The 19,058-nt window shown below is 37.1% G+C and overlaps 1 protein-coding gene across 3 annotated transcripts in view; it reads left to right on the forward strand.

The window, feature by feature from the left end:
- UXS1 (UDP-glucuronate decarboxylase 1) overlaps positions 1-19,058 on the forward strand; it is a 56,420-nt gene that overhangs the window by 11,574 nt on the left and 25,788 nt on the right. Inside the window, exons 2-6 of one of the 3 annotated variants that reach the window (XM_041468520.1) lie at positions 734-761; positions 3,490-3,538; positions 5,615-5,658; positions 9,148-9,208; positions 13,931-14,111. In XM_041468520.1, coding sequence (XP_041324454.1) covers positions 734-761; positions 3,490-3,538; positions 5,615-5,658; positions 9,148-9,208; positions 13,931-14,111 — 363 coding nt within the window. Of the gene's footprint in view, positions 1-733; positions 762-3,489; positions 3,539-5,614; positions 5,659-9,145; positions 9,209-13,930; positions 14,112-19,058 lie in introns of those variants that run through there. The other 2 variants (XM_041468521.1, XM_041468522.1) reach the window with 2 other exon arrangements.

The following is a 19,058-nucleotide window of genomic DNA, read 5'->3' on the forward strand; positions in this document are numbered from 1 at the left end:
TTTTCACTTTAAACTGCATTCTGTTTCCTAGGTGAAAGTTAAAAGTAAAGTCAGTGTTCTGATAGTCTTCCTATAATCACCTAAGCCCTGACCAGTTACATCTGTTACATCTTTTGGTCTTTGATTTTGTATTGTGATTTATCTTTCTATAAAACTTTCTTCCATGCAAACAGCAATAAATGAGTTTTACTGAGGCATTGTAAGTTATATTGCTTAGGTGTCTTTTGTGTTTACATCACATTATGTATGTATTTAGACACTATTATATGTGCACACAAGCACTTGCTACCTTTAGTGCAGGACTCTTGAGGCACCTCTTTGGACTGGTTCAGCTCTAGCCTGTAGTGGCCAGTCTTTTGTCACTCTGCAGTTTCTAATTTGTGTGGTTCAGGTCCACAGGGCTCCTTTCTTGCTCTTGTCATTTTTTCCAGTTTCCCTAATAAACAAGTCGAGTGTTCTGGTTTATCCAGTCTGTGTGCAGTGACAAATTACAGGTTAGATAATTCCTGCGTATTTTTTTTACAGTCCCATGTAATCTCATCAGAATTCCAGCCATACTCTCAAACTGTGTTCTAGACACTTATATATGGGGGGATGTATATGTAACTTACTTAGATAGTTTGTGATTAACATACTTAATATTGTCTTAAATTCCTTCTGATGATAATAGGAAAAAATTACCTCAGGTACTGCTATATGTCGTTGTAATGTTTTCTCTCTTCTTATTTTCCAGCTGTATGGGGAAACTTTGTCAATATGAGGTAATGTATAAAATTTTTGTATTGACTATCCTTATATTTAATAAAACTAATTTACCTTTCCTGTCAATATATATAAAGTAGGGAGAAAAACAGCAGCTCACACTGTTGCTTGGGTGGTTGCTAAGCAGCTGATACCATTTTTTTTTTTAAATACAACTGTTCAGTCTCAAAAATTGTATATTTGATATAGATCTCACCTGGAATTTTACTCAACACTTCATCTGCTTTTCTTTGCACAAATTCGTCTTCTGATTTTGGCCAGATGGTTGGCATACCTGTTTGTATAGGCTTGGATTCTGCTTTTTCTCAGCACAGACGTGACTGTATCTCAGTAATAATGTGGGCTTGAATATTGAAGAGCAGCACACTGCTTCCCATTACTATATTTCTGTACCTAGAATCAGAAATGTGCTTTGGAGAGTTTTTCCTCCTCCACAGTTAATTGGTAGAGAGTCTGATGGTTTAACTGCTGAAAAGCAGAAAATCTTGCATTGTCCCCTAGAATTTTTTCCTTTAGAAACAGAAAGACAATATGTATGCAAAACATGCAGATTTTCACATTTCTGCTTGCATGTGAGTTTGTCCTGCAGGAAAATTCACTGCAAAGACACAGCTGCAAGAGAAATTGAAGATAATATGGGGACAGCTTGTTCCCTACAGCAAAGTCATTGTGTACTGAGGACAAAATATTTTACCATGTTGTTTTGCTGGTAAAGGGTTTTGGTATTCTGCTGCCACTCCTAGCAGCACATAGTAAGGAAAGCTTGAGACAAAATGAGACTAATAATAATGAATTTTCTCTAGGCTCTAATGCACCCAGGACAGCTTAGCCTGGGAGTCTGTTCCTATCCCAAGTCGTCCGCTCTAACTCCTCTTGGAGTTTCCCACCTTGATGCAGAGAGTGCACAGCTGTCAGGCAAGCAGCTGCTGGGCTGCTGTAGGTTGCAGATGGAGATAGCGGTTAGATTACCATGTTATCATGACCAGTGAGCTATGGCAGCTTAGCAGCTGTTACATGAGCAGCTGAGCATTTCTTAACAAAGGACAAGAACCTCAGAGAGAGGTTTGAGGAGGTCAGGTGGGTGTGGGATCCTGATATTCCTGCTTATTTCCTGATCCAGTTTATTTCCTGATAAGCTGTACTTATAAATTCTGCCACTACCTCCCTCTGAATTCTTATTTGAGATGTCCTTTATAGAACTGTTGAGGGTGAAAATCATTTATGAGGGACTGATATTGGTCCTCAGTCAGTAAGGTTGCCTTTGTTGGGAGGAAATGCTCATTAAGAAATAGATTGCAGAGTTGCCAGTCCTTGAGTTGCAGGATTTGTGAGTAAAAAAACAGTAGGAACTATTTTTGAGGGGACTTTTCTAAATTCTTAGGGGTTTTCCAAATTTTCCTTGCTCACTTATAATAGAGGAAAGGCTATCTATTCCACAGTTGTTTGCATAGTTTTTGTAAATTTCTGTTACTTGGGAAAACATTTTCAAAATCCGCCAGGATAGCTGAATACCACTTCCTTATAGTAAATTCATTCAACATTATCTTCAGGGTTTTTATTTGCCACTAGTGCAATAAATGACAACTTGGTTTGAACAGATGGTTCAGAGAATGTGTGTCTTGGTGTTGGAATTTACTGTATTATTTAGAGATACAAATGAGTCTGGTCAGTAAGGTCTTTGCCTCAGTAATATACAGAGTTGACTTTCTTAAAAAGTGAAAGTTTTTCAGAGGGTTATGAAGGGAATCATTGCTGTAACTTCTAACAGTGTGGTGTGTATATAAATATATATATATATATCTGCTTAACAAAGGATCTTCTGTTTCTCTAGGTGTAATAAGTTCAGGTCCCAAGTAAAGGAGCTCTGTTTTTCACTTGAAAGAACTGCATTTTATGTTGGATACCCATGATTCCTCTAATATGCAAAAACTTAACTACTGTGAGATGAATAATTCCCCTTTCAGAAGGTTTAATTGAAAAAAAAACCCAAAAGCATAGTAACACAAATGTTACGAAAATTGCATAACCTTAATACAAGAGGTAGAATTTAAAAATACATATTCTACACTTGTAAAAGTTTACTCAAAAGTGAACATAAATGAGACACTTTACCCTATTAGAATCTAAATAAGACCACACAGATCTGTGCAAGACACTGGCGTTTTAGACAGTACTCTATTTTCATGAGTTACCACAACATACTTCATCCTTGGCCTCATGTCAGAAGAGTAACATTTGTGTGAGAAGTCAGTTTGCCCATCAGGCAGTCGCTGAAGATGTGTTTTATTTAGTGCAGTTGGGGTTTTTCCCATGTGTTTGGAAAAGTTCAAAGTCAAAGTGGGATACGTTTGCCTAAGGGAAAAAGTTTTGTCAGCATACAGTAAGCATACAGAAGCAGAGACCCTCAAAGAGACATTTTCGGCCTTTGCACAGTAAATTTGCACTCAAAACCAGTAATTAGACACTTTTCTAAAATGCAGTTAATTTTCTATGTAAAATGAAGGTCATTTTTATTGGTACTGGTCTTTCCTGTGGGCTTGGTTCAGTTTCTGCCAAACGGATGGATTTCAATGAAAATTAGGCCATCCTCTTTAATTTGTTCTAATTACGTTTTTTAAATAATACTAACTCGAGGTGCTTTGAGGATGCTATTTTAATATGATGCAGATGCAATGGAGCAATTATTGCTTAGGTGTGGATTATTTTTTTTTCTTTCCTTGCCAACAGGTCTCTTCAAGAAAATGGGGATCAGAAGGTGGAAAGTAGAATAGAGGAGGTTAGTTTCCTAATAGTTGTAATCTGTTTTAATTTGAGGACTCCATTTCACTTATTTCATGTTGAAGTGGTATATTTAGTTGTATCTTCTTACTCTTGATTCTGCTAAATCATTGGAATTGTGTCTGTACATAAGTTTTGGAGCTGTTCTTTGCTCTAGTGGAGTTTCTAACATTGATTTCTGACTCCACTTTATTTTCATTAAAACCTTTCTTGAAAGTGATACATCTGCTGATGCATTTGCTGCAGGGACTGTGGTAGAATCCTCCCAAGAACTGTTTTATTAGTTACTTAAAAGATGTACACAAATTCTTTCCTCTGACTGCCTTATAAAATGTGAAGCATTTACAAGGTGCATTACAAATTTGAGGGTGCCCAAAATTGCTTTGCTTTGTTCTTAACTAATGAAAAAATATAGCAATGTTTGTGGCTGGGGTGGGTGTGCAGTGCCAAGGCTTTAAGCACAAGTCCTGGCAATTTCTGGAGTAGACATGGGGACTGAATCTGGACTGCTGTACCAATGCCTCTGAATTTCCATTTCAGCCTCAGTTTATTGTGAAATATTGAGAATGTGTGCAACGGATCTTTCTCCAAATGTTTCAACCTTCCAGTCTAATAACAATAAAACCAAGTATTAAATAGATAAGAGAGGTCTTTGAGGTTGATACCACTTACCCTTGTGTGGGTGTGTGTTCCTGTACTAGTGTAGCCTGGTCTGCATAGTGTCTTGTATTCCAGCAGGTTTATGTAGCAGTTGTTCCTCTGGACACAGTGAGCAGCCTACTGAAATTGCTTAAAATCAACAGAAAGCCTGTCTTCTTAGTTTGTCTTTGCATTCCTCTCTGGTTTTTTGGTTGGTTTTTTTGAATTTAAAAAAAAAATTCTGTTAAGTGTTGCAACAAGCATTGTGAAAATTCCAGTTGTTTAAGAATGGTGAAATATTTGAAGTTCAATGTGTAGATCAGAGTTACTGTAAGGTCTGAGAAGTTGGGCATTTCTGGATCTTATTTTTAAGACTGTACTCGTACACCATCAGAATAACTGTTTCAAGAATTATTTGCTCTTCCACAGAGCTAAATATTTAATGACTATAAATGATAATACCATATTGTTTCCTCTTAACATGAATATGAAGCTTTATTCAGTTTATGAAGTTGCTGAATTGTCTAGCTCTAACCAGAGGTATTTGTATAAAACAAAATAATGGTGGTTGCTGATGTGCTGCCACTTAGTACCAGTTAGAACCTCTGACAGCTTTCAACTTATATATAGCCCAAGAGGGTAAATTTCATGACAGGGCTTTAGTAAACTTAAAAACAAGAGTTCAGGGACTCCTGTTGAAATTCAGCAGGACTGTTAGAAATTTGGGTCCTGTGATAAAGAGATTGAAACTGATCCCAGCTTAAGTGATTCTCTCTTCTAAAGCCGTAAAAACGCAAACAGAAGTCTTTGTAAGTGAACTACATTTTTTAACAAATTTCCTTTCAATATTTTCTTAAGCCTAAATATTCCCTCAAATCCTGATGTAGAACATATTTAGGTATTTAAATGTGATTTATCTTTAAATTTGCATAGCATGTTCTGAGAATTACAGTCATTTCACTGGAGCTAATGCCTGTCTCTCTGTGTCTGTGTCCTCTGTACGCTTATCTGTTGTCCATTTAAATAGCTGATGTTTAAATTAGTGTCCCATTGTTCTGCTGCTGGATATAGATTACCTCTGACAACCTCAGACAAGTCATTTATGACTTCACTTTGTCAAATAGGAATCATAACATTGGATGTCCTTGTCAAGACTATGGTACTCATAGCCTTGAGATGTTTTGTTTTCAGTGGTAAGTTAAAGGATTTCATTCCACACTTTTCTAGATGATTTGATTTTTGGTGGAAAAGGTTCAAGGTTTTTTCAATGTAAAGGAGGCTTTAAAATGTAAGTTTCTTGGAGTGTCTTCAGTAAAGATCTGCGTAGGAGACTGTTTGCCATGATTTTTGCTCTAAGGCAACTTCCTATGTATATCTTTTGTGATGTGAATCATGTTTTATTCTTCAAAGATTAAATGTTTTTCCTTTATTTTAGGCTGTTGCACCTCTAAGGGAGAAAATCAAAGATCTAGAAAAAAGGTATGTCATCTGCTGGATTTGGGAAGCAGCTCAAAGGCACGATTTCTTTTCTGTAGCAGTCAGTTCTCTAGTTGTAGGCTTGAAATAAATTTTTGTATACAACTTCAGCACCTATGATTTGTTGTCGTATATAAGTGAGGACAGGGCATTGGATGCTGAGACAGTAATGGTTAAGGTATTCTGACTGATTGATCCTACTAAAACAAGCTGGGAGTGCTGGACTCTGTAAAGTTCAAATCCTATGGAGGTATTTGCTATTTGGAGTCCAGCAGATGAATGGATTACTGTGGTTTATGTCTGCTAGGACATACTGGTTTCATCTTCAAGAGACTTAAAGTATGTTTTACCACTCTTTTCCCATACTTGTGATTAGTTACTCTGCTTCAGCTACTGAGCAGTGGTTTGCTTGTGCATCTTAGCCTGTGTGTGTGCTTTGGATGAGCCTGGCTGAACTGCTTCTCTCAGGATCTGTAAGGGAATGTGCTACTCCTCACTTTGTCTGTTCACCTTTGTGTCACATCAGTTCTCTGATCTGGGTGTCCTCATGAACAGATGATTTCATCACAGAATGAGGTCTGGTATGGCAGTGGGAACTCTCAGCTCTGACAAGGACATGCTGCTTTTGCCAGTGGTACTTTTTTGCAGGTGGCACCCTTGGTGTCCCAGGCAAAGCGGAGAGGGCTGCATTGGAAAGGGTCAAGTCTGGACTGTCGAAGCAGTACCAGTAAGCCCTCGTGGGGTATTGCATACTGGTGATTGTGTGCTCTTCCTCTCGACAGGGTGCAGAGTAACATTGCTGCTGGCCAGAGGTGTGCTTGTCACCTGCAGTACTTTGGTGTCCAGAGTTTTGTCTTGTCAGTGAGCAGCTGCCCCTCCTCCTCACACCCCTCCTGGGCTATAAGGAAAGAAAAAAAAAGGAGAAAAAATCAGTTCTGTGTTTTACAATTGATTTGAAAGGTTCAGTGACCTGCCACATGCAATTTATTTCAGTTAGAATACTGAGCTGGTTGCTCATTTCTTGATGTGCACATGAACGTCATAGATTGAACTAGGTGTATATTGGCAATGTAAAACAAATTGCAGATTGTGTCACCACCTTGCCAATTACAATATTAAATTGATTTATTTAATCTTGTTGATAGTCCAGTAAGCCTTCAGCTTCAGTTGTGGGTAATTCAGGTATTTTCTTCTGCCATCCACGGAAGACCTTTGTGGGAGGGTATCCTGATTGGCTCTTTTTTATTTAATAATTGTTGTATTTTTTCAAATGAGCAATGAGTTGTTGAGTAGAACCATTAATTTAAAACTTCTCCCATAAGCCATATAAATACTATTGCCTTTTCATGTGTATTGATAAATCTTGTTTCAGAACACTAGGAAAAAGGAGAAGGAATCAAAATATTTTTTTACCTCTGTATGAGCCAATCTGGAAATGATACTTTCACAAAAGCGGTGCTCTTATTATTGCCTTATTATTTTTCAAATAATGTAGCCATTTACCTCTGGTGGTTCAGCTGAATGTGGGTTGTTGCAATTAATATTTTTTAAATTGTTTATCTGTGTGAAGTGGCAATAAATAACTACTCACTGTCAGATGCCTGAAAGCTGATCCTGCATGCAAAGCTTATTCTAGTGTCAATGTTTTCTTACTTCATAAGCTGATAAAACTAGAAAGCAAGCCATCTTCATGCTTTTGAGAAGCAGGAAAGACAAGAATTCCTTAATGCTAGTCTCATGACAAGAGATTGTTTAACTGAAGCTAGAGCTGTAAAGTTTTTATTAAGAATTTGCACAGCAAAAGCATTGCCATGTAGTCATCAAAGCAAGCATCAAGTCAAGATAAACTCCACTTTGTTTCCAAAAGGTTTTTGGCTGCCAGACTCTATCCCACTGCCTCTAAACTGCTACTAGTGTAATAGAAGGAGCAAAACTGGTTGTGAGATCCCTTTGGCAGCAATACGACCCCAGGCTGGATTACTGCAACCTTAAAATAGTGGGCTTCAGAATGCAGGAGAGAGACTTGCTTTGCATCTAGTTATTTGGCACTTAAACTTATTTTGAACTCCATAAATCTATTGAGAGTGAATTTCCCTCTCTGTCTCAGAAAGGATATGGATTACACATCTGCATTGTGCTTGTGCACTGTCTTTCGTTTCTTCAGCATAAATCAAAGAAGTTGTTAGTGACCTGTATGGTGATGTAAGGCAAGTGTAAGTATCTTCTTTTTCAGTTCCCTGTGTGGCTAACATTGGAAGGTTCCATTGCCATATTTCCCCTATCTGAGAAACTGAAAGCAGCTTTCATGCTGTGATGAAAATTGGATAAAATACCGAAGCATCTGTGCTCTGGTGCTGAAGAATTCCTGTTGAGCCAGTACTGCAGGTTAGAAGCAGAGGAGGGGGTGCTTCAAGATCATAGTTGCAGGGTCACTTCAATCAGCAGCTGTTGTTGGGTAGAAGAAAATGTAACTCTTGGCATTTTTGGCTCCTGTACGCTACACCAGGCTATCTCTAGCCTGTGGACTCATTGGAGGAGAAGAGTAACCATAGCTTAATTTATGTCCAGTATCATGCTGATATTTAGTTAAGGAAAACCGGAGCTATTAAATTGCCAAGACTAGAGGCTAATTACTGAAATAAATAAATAAAAATCACACTTTCTTTCAGAGGACTTTGTTGCTCTATGCAAAATGCATGCCAGGGAAGGAGAGAAGTTCTTCTAAGGTTTGAAGCATCAAGAGCTTGAGAGAGTACTTAATATTCATGTGTCACATAATTTTATTTTATGGGGTTTTTTGTTGGAATAAGTTCTTGTAAAGAAGATGCAAAAATTAAATTACTAGCTTGAAGACCATCAAGTAAATGGCAGTCTAGCATGTCTAAGAAAATTAAGATTAGTTTTCATACTGAATAAGCTCTCTTGTAGAAATTGTTGAAATATCTTAAAGTGTGGTTTTTCAACATTCTGATTATAAATTTTATATTGGTTTTTGTAAAATTTTAAGGCAAAATAAAACTTTGTTGTAAGTTTCACATTGAAACTTCAAGGAGAAGTGTTCGAAGTCAATGTGGTAAGTCAACAAAATTTGCTTTGTGTTCCAGAGCTTTTAAGACGATTGTTTGCCTTTTAAGACGTTAAAAAGAAGGTGCCCAGTCACTGCTCCTGTTTTATTGTTTTATTATCTTGTGATGTCAGTCTTGACACTAGTCTGCTCTCAAAAGATAAAAGTCAAATGATTCATTATATAAAATCAGGCAGAAATTTTAAAAGCACTGTCTGCAGATGAATTTTCATATTTCACCATGCATAGGCATTGTCTTATGTTGACCCAGATTATTTTTTAGAATAAAGGACTAAATATACTCTCAGCTGAACTTTTAAGAGTGGAAGATTTTCAGAGTAGTTTCTCACATATCAAAGAGAAGTATGTGCAAGAAACCAGGCTGAAACTTACTTAGTTTTTCTTCTTTGTTTTGAAATGTTCTGTAGTTTCACGCAGAAATACCCACCAGTGAAATTTTTATCAGAAAAGGATCGTAAAAGAATCCTGGTAAGTTTGTGTTTACTCAGAGGTTGTTTTGGGGAAATACCAAAAACTTCTGTGGAATGTAATCTGTTTTGTAGGATTAAAGACATGAGAAGGGATGAAGGGAATTACCTTGGATGTCATATGTATTGCACGGGTTTTAGGGCACTGCTTCACTTATTTGTGTTGATGTTCTCAAACTCAGCATGTGAACAATACACATGGACTCTGCTTTTGACTTGCCTGCTAAACTGCTCTCCCTGTAACTTCTCAGGATCACATTGCCAAAGAGTCTTTGTGTGTGCTCCCAGATGGCTTAAGCTTTCAGAGGCTGGTAAACTTTTTAAGTGCATCTTAACAGGAACCTTGTGTGGCCAAATTGGGCAAAATCTAGTCATAAGGCTACAAAAGAAGTTGTTCTGCAGGGAATGTTTGTCTCTCTGTATCTTCTCTGTTGTTTCTGTTATTTTGAAGCATCATAAGCAGTTGAAGGTTGAAGAGGATGGCAGGTTAACTCAGGACAAGGAGTTGTCTGGAGTATTCTTAAACTTAGTGAATTGTGCTGGAAATCAGCTTTCCGGTTTTGTCTGCAAACACTTTTGATGTTATCTGTGACCTAGATTTTTTCCTTGTTTCTGTGGGGGAATTGTCCTCATGTTTTGAAGGCAGAGAAAGTATAGCTACCTGAGACTTGTAAAATAGAGTAGGAACTTCTGCTTCTCTAGTAATGAAAGAAAAGTCCACAACAAAACCCTGCTAACGTGCCTAACTTAGCTGGTGCTTTTGTTTGCTTTGACTTCAAAATCTTGAAGAAAAAAACTGAAAATATGCAGACAAAATTATTTTACTGAATATTTCGGCAATAATCTTCATTGCTATTGAAAAATTTCACAAAGTGTTACCAAATCAGTTTAGTTCTGCAATGGTGTTCTGTCATTTTTACGACAGTCTGAAGAAGTGAGACCTGTAGACTCCCAGTGCCCCTGTTGAATATAGAAAATAAACTGAGGAAAATAGAGGTTTAATTTTGAGAATTCCTAAATTGTGTACTTCGTGTGTTTGCAAGGGTATAAAGTAACCTTAATGTCATGTTTTCTGTGTGAGAATGTACTTCCAACAAAAGTGTCAGTGAAAGCTGTTAACAGACTGTGGAGCTCTTAATGTTCACTTCCAGACTTTGCCACTGAAAAATACTGGGTATTTTGTTGAAATTTGTTGTTTCAGTAGAGATGGCAAGTAGTTGGAATAGAAGTGTTTTCAGCTGGCCTGAAGGTAAATAGTTTTTTGGTTCCCTGTGTATTTTGTAGAGTTAAAATGACTACAGAGAAAGCTGGCCAAAAGGAGTGGCAGGTTGTTCTGACTAGTTTTGTGCCAACTCGGGCGGGCATCCATAGGCCTCCTGCCCATGTGGGCAGTTCCATTCTGTTACAGTGTTGCTGTCATACTTCTAGGGGAAATAATCCCGTGTGCTTTTGAGTAGCTGAAGGTCCCATAAAAATGTTGCATGACACTTCAAAATTCTCAAGAACTGGCCAGCCAAGTGAATTTTGCTAGATCATGTATTTTTGCTTTGTATTTTCATAATACTATATCTTTTTCTAGAATGCATTCTTAATTTAATTTTTTTTTTTATTCTGAGTGCAGTCTCCAGCTCCAGCCTGGAGATGCCCACAGCACTGTCCTGGCAAGACAACAGTTCTAGCAGTTACTTTTTATTAAACAGCATCTCTCTGGAAATGATTTCTAGTAGTGGTGGTATCTCAACTTAGACCAGATATCCTGTCACTTTCATTCAAAAGAGATCTTCACCTTGTTGTGCATGATTTATCTTATTTCCTGAGTTCTCTGAAGTGACTAGGCCACAGGCTTTCATATGCAAGAGAAAGAATTCTGTTATGTGGAAGATAGTGTTGCCATTGGTTCCATCTGTTGGGTGGAGTTTTTTTCTGAATTGAATACAGTAAAGTGATAAAGCAGAAAACAAAAAAATGAATATAATTTCCTTATGGGGCATAAGATATTTTGAATCTTGATTGCAGACAGCAGAAGTGTGTAATAAATAGACAAACCTGTGCCTCTAGTGAAGATAATTATCTGTAATATTTGTGCCTTTTAGAAGGTGCTGAAGTTACCAAGCACATGTGCACTACTAAGTAATTAAGTATTTTCATTCATGTTGTCTTAATAAAGAATTCCTTTTTAAGACCCAAGTGCTGGTGCTCCAGTTCTGATATGGATATGATTCACGTACAGCTTATGATTATGTAGATTAATATGTCATTGTGATTTGCAGGAAGTAATATTTAGAAGTGATGCTTGTATGAAGTAATTACAGGAAGGTTGTACAAAGAGCTTCAGTGATAAATCATCTTTTTTTTAATGTTATATCAAGTAATGATAAAAAACATAATTTACATAGTTTTTTACTTTTCCAGGGGAACTTCAACTCCTTTTTCAATAATTTCTTAAGTTCTTTGTCTAATACCCATGGAAGTGATGTTAATAAAGCCAGCTTAGATTCAGCATAAAAACTACTTGTAGGTTTAAGGTAATTGAAAACTTCTTTCCAGACAGAATTGGTTTGTGCTTTTTTTTTTACCTTTTTTATGCTTCTTATTGTATGTGCTTTTTTTCTATGCTTTTTATGCTTTTTTGACTTTTTTGGTTGGCTTTGTAATTTTTTTTTAAGGGATATGGGGAAGAAGACGCTTCCTTTTACTGCACCAAAGACATATGTTGCAAGCATTGAGTTTATCTACTCTAGTATCTTGGCAATAGAAGTAGCAGCAGGTGTTTTCCTTGGGCCTCAGTTGAAGGAGTTGGTTCAGGTCTTCTACAGAAAAGTCTTATCCAGGTCATCACAGAAAAGCCAAAACCCTTGGAATGCTCAGCAAGGCTGCGGCTTGTTTGCAAGTCAGGATAAACTCATGGCATTGGGTTTGCCATGCATGGGTTTGGGTTTTTCCCTCTGGTAAGTGGTGACACATGACAAAGGGCTGTTCTCCCTCAGCCCTTTGGGGTCCTTTGTCCTCATTCTCAGCATTCTGGCAGAAACCTGCTCTTCCCTCCTCTCTGTTGCAGCATACTGTGAGCCTTGAGGTTCTTTCTTTTATTCCAGAGAGGATTTCTCCTAAATCCTGTTTCACCTTCAGGTTTGTCAGGGAACTGAATAAGATGTTGAATCTGCCATAAGGAAACCCTGACAAACTCAGAAGAATACTAAATTGACCAACTAAGTTATTCTTCCACTAACTGCCATTTACAGGTGTTTTGACACGCAAGGTGCCCCTGAATTTCTAATAAGAAAAGGAAGGATGAGAATACAAGAAGTGGACATGCAAGTTTTTGCAAAAGAAAACAGATGTAGTTTTTGTATGGTTTTTTCCTTTTCAGTCTTTGGAGGTTTTCCTTTGCCTTTTTAACTAGTTTAAAAAAAAAATCTGCTAATCTTGCTTTTTAAAAGAGTGGATGGCAGAGTAGTGAACAGGATAAATGTTTAGTCTTTGACTAACGCAAGGTAAAAGACCTTCAGGCATCTCATCCTTTTCCATACATCACTTTGTCATTTCAGTACACTATCTGTTCATTGGATTCCTGCTTGATTCCACCTTGTCCTTCCATTGTTTAGTTGTCACTACAGCTGAAGAATGGACATCAACAGCTGAATCAGTTTAAAATGTGAATTTGACCATGAAAATATATTATATAGCTGATACCACACGGGTTTTTAAAAGCCTGATTTTTCAGTATTGTGATCTGTTGTGTCTTGGTTCTTGAAAACAGTTCATGAAATGCAGAGAAAATAATTGCTTCTGTAGGTAGGTCTGGATATGTCTCACAACTTGCAGTTCTGCTTATTGTTCTGACCGCTTCAGTACTGAATAAGTGATTTTTGTTTGCTTATTTACTGTTACTGTCTGCGGTGCAAAAAGAGAAAAATTAATGAACTTTCTTGTTTCTTCAATGAAACAGAAGTACAGGTTTTAAATATTTTATTTTTGCTTGTTTCTTTGCAGCCAAACATCAGAGTTTCAAGACAGGCAAATGCTGCATGTCAGAGCTAATGGTATAGAATAGAGTTTTTCAGTTGTAAGGGACCTGCAGAGATCATCTAATCCAACTGACTGACCTCCTCAGGCCAGGATGGTGTAAGCTATGGATGCATTAAGACACAGAAAGAATGATTTTGGTTTAGGAGATATTTGAAATGAAAGGTCTTCAGAGAATTCCCTTCCTACTTTCTGGGTGAAAACTTACAGTACTTACTTAGAACACCCAGCATGTCTTCCATGTAAACCAGACAGAAGCTGGATTTGACATGTCTGATATAGCTGACATGAAAATAAACTGGCATACTGTCATACCTTTTTTTTTTTTTTCTCTGAGAAATAGGATTTGCAGAAATTTCTCCTAATACCTTTCTGCATGTTTTTAGGCTTTGCTGTCGCAAAAAAAAGAGCACAATCCAATTCGAAGGAAAAAAAGGAAAATAAAATCTGGAAAAGAGATTTTGTTGATGTGAATAGGTAGCTGACCTTCAAGCCTGACAGTGATGAAACATGTCAAGTATGTCTCTCAAAATTTTAAAATCTGTAAATTTTGGAAAAAAAATACACATGGAAATGGAGTTATTTCCCCTGGAGTAAGCAAAGATCTGAAATCTACTGTTCTGTCTTCATGTTTGTAGACTTTGTCTAGTGTGTCTGTAAAAAGAAAAAGAAATTTATACCAACTGTCCTAACGCAGATAACTGGAGGAGCAGGGTTTGTGGGTTCTCATCTTACTGACAAACTAATGATGGATGGCCATGAGGTTACAGTTGTGGACAACTTCTTTACGGGCAGGAAAAGAAATGTGGAGCACTGGATTGGTCATGAGAACTTCGAACTGATAAATCATGATGTCGTTGAGCCCCTGTACATTGAAGGTAGGTAGTCTCTGCTTTGGTATTTGCATTTTTTTGTTCCTTTCCCTTTTAAGTGTGTGTGTCTGTAAAGAAATGAAACTCACGTGCTGACTTCTGGGTTCATCTATCTAATATCTGTATGCTTTGTTTATTATTAGCTTGTTTACTGTGACTAGTATGGAGTAAGAGGTTCAGAGCGCTTTTGTCTGAAATCCATTCTTCTTTTCTGAGGGGACAGGAGGAAAGAGACCTTAAAAACATCCTGATATGTCTAATTTTGTGAGAAGGCAAGATGGCAGTGGGTCAGTCTGTCTGTCCCATCCATTGTCCCACTTTCCTATGTGCCTGCACAAGCTTACACACACAGAATATGTGGTCCAGAAACTGAAGTGTAATTGAGGGCTGCAGCTACACTAGGCATGCATCCTGCAACTGTGTGTGGTTAGTTGGGAAGAAATTAACTTTCCTTAGTTGCCTTCAGTGTCTTCTGTAGAAAACATTGCTCCAGCTTTAGGTACAGGCATTCTACAGTCTGAAGAGTTGGAAAACAGCAGCACTGAATTTCCCTAATTTTCAACAGAAAAAAAAAAAACAACCAATCCTAAAGAAAGCAGCAAACAAACAAAAGCATGTTCTGCTTTAAAGTAGTAGCTCAACATCTGAACTGTCATTAATCTCAAACTATTAAATAGTCCGATTTTAAGGCACCATTAACATGGTTGTATTTGAGAGAGAGAGACATGCATTTATAGACTTCTATAGAAGTATCTAACTGTATAATGAGTCAGTGAAAGCATTGCTCAAATTACATTGCTGTTCTGGTGGGTGTGCTTCTATCCTTTTAAAACTCTGTAGCCATGTACGTGTTCATTTTAAGAAAAAAAAATGGCTGTGTGGTTTGGGTTTTTTTTAATTCCTGACAAATTCTAGTGGATGGAATTTCACAGGAAATATCTCTAGTATTATTGCTAGTGATGAATTCTTGGCAACACTACTGAAACAGTCCTTCAAAAACACATGCTCCTGCTCTGTTCTGACAATGCACTGCTTCAGTTACTGCGTGTTATTTAGAAGTTATTTCAAACTTCTGCTTCCACTGACAGGATAATGGAACAAGGATCTTATTAAGTGACTCCAGGTGCTGGTAGCTCATACCTCAGCCAGATTAATTTGTCAGCTTTTCTAATCTTTTCCATTCTTTTCCTTCTTTCTGACTGATTACATTTGAGACTTTCTCAGAGAATTATCATCATTGCTATATTGTTGCCCAGCTAACTAGGCACTAATGAATGGGAATTCTTTCCTATGGCCTATGTAATTAAGACACCAATTCCCTATTTAGTACTGACAGCTAATTATTACATGTTTTTTCATCTTCCAACAGTGTAAATTGAGGCTGGCATGGTTAAGTGTTAAAATAAAATTAACTTTCACACACTAACAACATGGTAAAATTTCATTTCATTTCAGAGTTTATAGTCCAATGAGGCAATCAGGAAATGAGGAGACAAGTTTTTTGAACAGAGCAGCAAGTTGGCCTGTAGATCAGATACTTCTTTTCTTATTCCCAGTTTCTCCTTTTTACTTGTAAATAGAAGTTGGAATGACTGTGCAGTCATGATTAAAAGTAGGTTTGTGTCTGAAGAATTTCTCTGTATTTGCTGTCCTGTTTAAACCAGGTTATATAAGGTTGTTTGACAGCTCAGTTCTAGAGGGGATAATCAGTGCTTTATTTCTGAAAGAGACCTCATTTTTGGTTTAGAAAGAGCAGTGCTTTCTCTTTGGATATGGAAAAGTGACTTTAGTCTCAAGATGGGTAGCTTTCAGCTGCACAGTGCTGCCTACGCACAATCTGCCTTGGCTGCGTCATTATCTTTGAACCATGACACCAAGTGGGACTCAGCATTCTTGGATCTTCATCTAGGTTGGCCAGAGACAATAATAAATCACACAAACACACATTTTATTTGTTAGCCTTGTGACAACTGTAGTTATCTCTAGTGCTGGATGTCTTTCTTCTCTACTAGGATTTTACTTGCTTTAGCATTTGGAAATGTCAGTGGGAGATGCCCAAATTTTCACTTTGTTTTTTTCAAGCAGAAGAAAAACAGTTTTGAATTCTTTAGTGGAATGAAAGTAGTTCAGGAATCTTGAAAGATGAAAAATAGTAAAAAAAAAAAAAAGTTGGAAATAGCTATATTAACCCTTCTTTTCCTATTACAGTTCAGTTCTGTGTTTTTAAAGATACTTTCATTTCAGCCTAACCCTCACATAGAGCTTTAATACACTTATTAAGTGGACACTTAAGGAAGGCAGGGTTTTCTTTTCTGAAGGCTGGTCTGGAAAGAAAATAATCTCTTAACACTCTTTTTTGTATTATCAGGAAAAAAAAATATAAATACACCTTATTTTATGCCTCATTCTCTACATTCATTAAGGTTACAAGTGCCCCAAGATAGTCACTTGAGAGCACTGTGGCTTGTATTCCTACAAACTGTATTGTAAGGATACACAGATGTTAACTGGAAAACAAATGAGAATTACTGCTTCATCTGGTGTTACTGTGATGTACCCCAATTGAGAGTGATAGATAAACTGCATTAGAAAATGCCAAAGGAAATTCTGTATTAAATAAATGTATGTTGTTAGTTATGTAATTGGTTTACATAGTGATATAAGCATTAGTGCTGTTTTGTTTATACTCACCTTTGCATTCGAGTTGTCTCTGTCTTTGTAGTAAAAAGTAAGGGTTTGTTTTTATATCACTTCAAGCCACCCAAGTCTCTATTTCTATTGTTATACTTAAATATTGTTACAGTGAAATATTTTGTTATACTTAAATATTTTGTTATACTTAAATATTTGTGTTAAAAAAATTTAAAAAAACCCCAAAAAAACAGAACCACAACAAAACAAACAAAAAAGAACCCCCTAAAAAAACAACCAAAACCACACAGCCTGTATACCCCACAAAATCCCCAAAAACACACACGAAAAGCCAAGCCACTTTCAAGGTGATGTCATAAGATGGTACATGATCATTCCACAAACTGGATCCCTAAGCAGGAAAAAATGCCTCTCAGTCTTGAGGTCTGGTTTTCAGCTGCCCTTAGGCACACACAGCAGTTGAATAAATCTGGTAGAAAACATCAGACAGTTACATGTAACCCATATCCTTCTCCCACTGTTTTTTTTTTTCTTCCTGCTTCCTCAGCAACTTTTGGAAGCCTTAAAACAATCTTCTGTAAAGTGATAGGTGCACATTTCCTTTAAACCCAGCTATCGGCAGTATCTGAAAGATGTCCTCAGCTGAACTGCTTCACAGTTCACAGGAGCACACTTGGGTCTTATATTTCTTTTTGGTTTCTTGGTAGTATTGCTTTGTTCTGTTTTTACTACACCTTTCACAAATTTGAAACAAAAACAGGCCTGAAAATGCCACAGATTTACAGTCAATGGCAACAGTTGAGTCAGTTCAACTGATTTCACTCCCCTAATCAAAGGTGCACAGTATGTTTTGAAAAATACTGTATGATATTTCTAAAATTGCAATCTGTGGCAGCTGAAATTTTTGCTGAAAGTTTGCTGCCCAAACTTTTTTTGGGCAGAGCAGTGAAGAGTTGTTCCATTCTGATGCTCAAAAACTTTTATTTGAAATAAGTGCATGTACACTACCTAGGTAGTATATGAAGTGAGAGAGAAGTGTAAGAGGTAGGTAATGATCAACTGTTTTGTGGCTTATGTTCTGAGATTAACTGATCTTCAGTTAAATAAAGCTGTTCAGTTTTGCTCTTGATTTGTTGTTGTGTTTTAATTCTTCATGCCAGCAGTCCAGTTTTCTGGAAAAAGATTTCTTAAATGTTGGCTCTAATTTCAATGACTGTGTTGTTAATTTCAATGACTACTACAAAGGTAGTTTTGGCTATTTTGACTCTCACTGTAAACATTTTAAAATGTTATAATAAAAACACATTTTGCAGGTTGAGAGACAGGGTGTTAGCACGTGATACACGTAGTGGCAAGGACACTGGCTTTCAGAGTTTGTAGGAGGTGTTGTAGTTGCTAGTTACACATACATAGGTAAGTAAAGTAACAGTATTTATATAATTTTAATAAATAATTTGCTTGACTGGGGCTAAAACAACCTTTTATTTTTAAGGACTTTGCTGGCTTGTAGGCCTGAGTTGATTTTTAATGCTAAGACCAACAGTCTCACAAAATTGGTCAAAAGAATAGTCTATAGCCTTCTTGTGAGTAACAGCCTTCCAGATGTCAGGATGGAGACCTTTTACTAAACAGTGTTCTAGAGTATCCCAGAATTGTTCAGTCTTCAAGTCCTCCCACAGGTAATTTAAAATGCATACAAATACAAACACAAAGAGTGTCTTTAATACATAGCTCTTTTTTTTTGGCTTCCATATTTCCATCCCAGATTTTTCCCTTCCTAGTCTTTGTTCTCTGTGCTTAATAGATTAAGCTTGCTGGTTTTAAATTTTATGGTCAGGAAAGTCTATGACAAAGCAAAGGGTAACAAATGCTACTTTATTTTGTTTGTCCAGAGCCAAGTGCAGTGGTGCCTTGATCTTGGTCTGGTGTGAGGCTCTCCAAAACTGCTCCAGTATGAGCAATATGGTAGATCTTTGTGAAGTTATTCCAGTTTGCCTGACATTACAGACAACATGTTTAGCATCAGGTAAATGAACTAGTATTTGTCCTTTTTAGTTCAGGGCAATAGAAATGTCTCCCTTCATTGTATCAGCTTCTTTGGCCTGACCTCTAGTAATGAAGTCAGCACAGCTGGTTTTTTTTTTTACAAGAAAAGTCCGTACATTCAAGCTGTAGAAACTTATTTGTACGCTTCTGATCAAAGCTTTTCTGCTCAGTGCTTCCTGACTAGCAAATACAGTGATGGATGCAGGTGCTTAGTGGACTTAGTGACCCGTTCAGTCCTTTCTGGGATCATGACAC

The sequence above is a fragment of the Pyrgilauda ruficollis genome, unplaced genomic scaffold (genome assembly GCF_017590135.1).
Source record: "Pyrgilauda ruficollis isolate IOZ18807 unplaced genomic scaffold, ASM1759013v1 scaffold22, whole genome shotgun sequence".
Taxonomy (NCBI): Eukaryota; Metazoa; Chordata; class Aves; order Passeriformes; family Passeridae; genus Pyrgilauda; species Pyrgilauda ruficollis.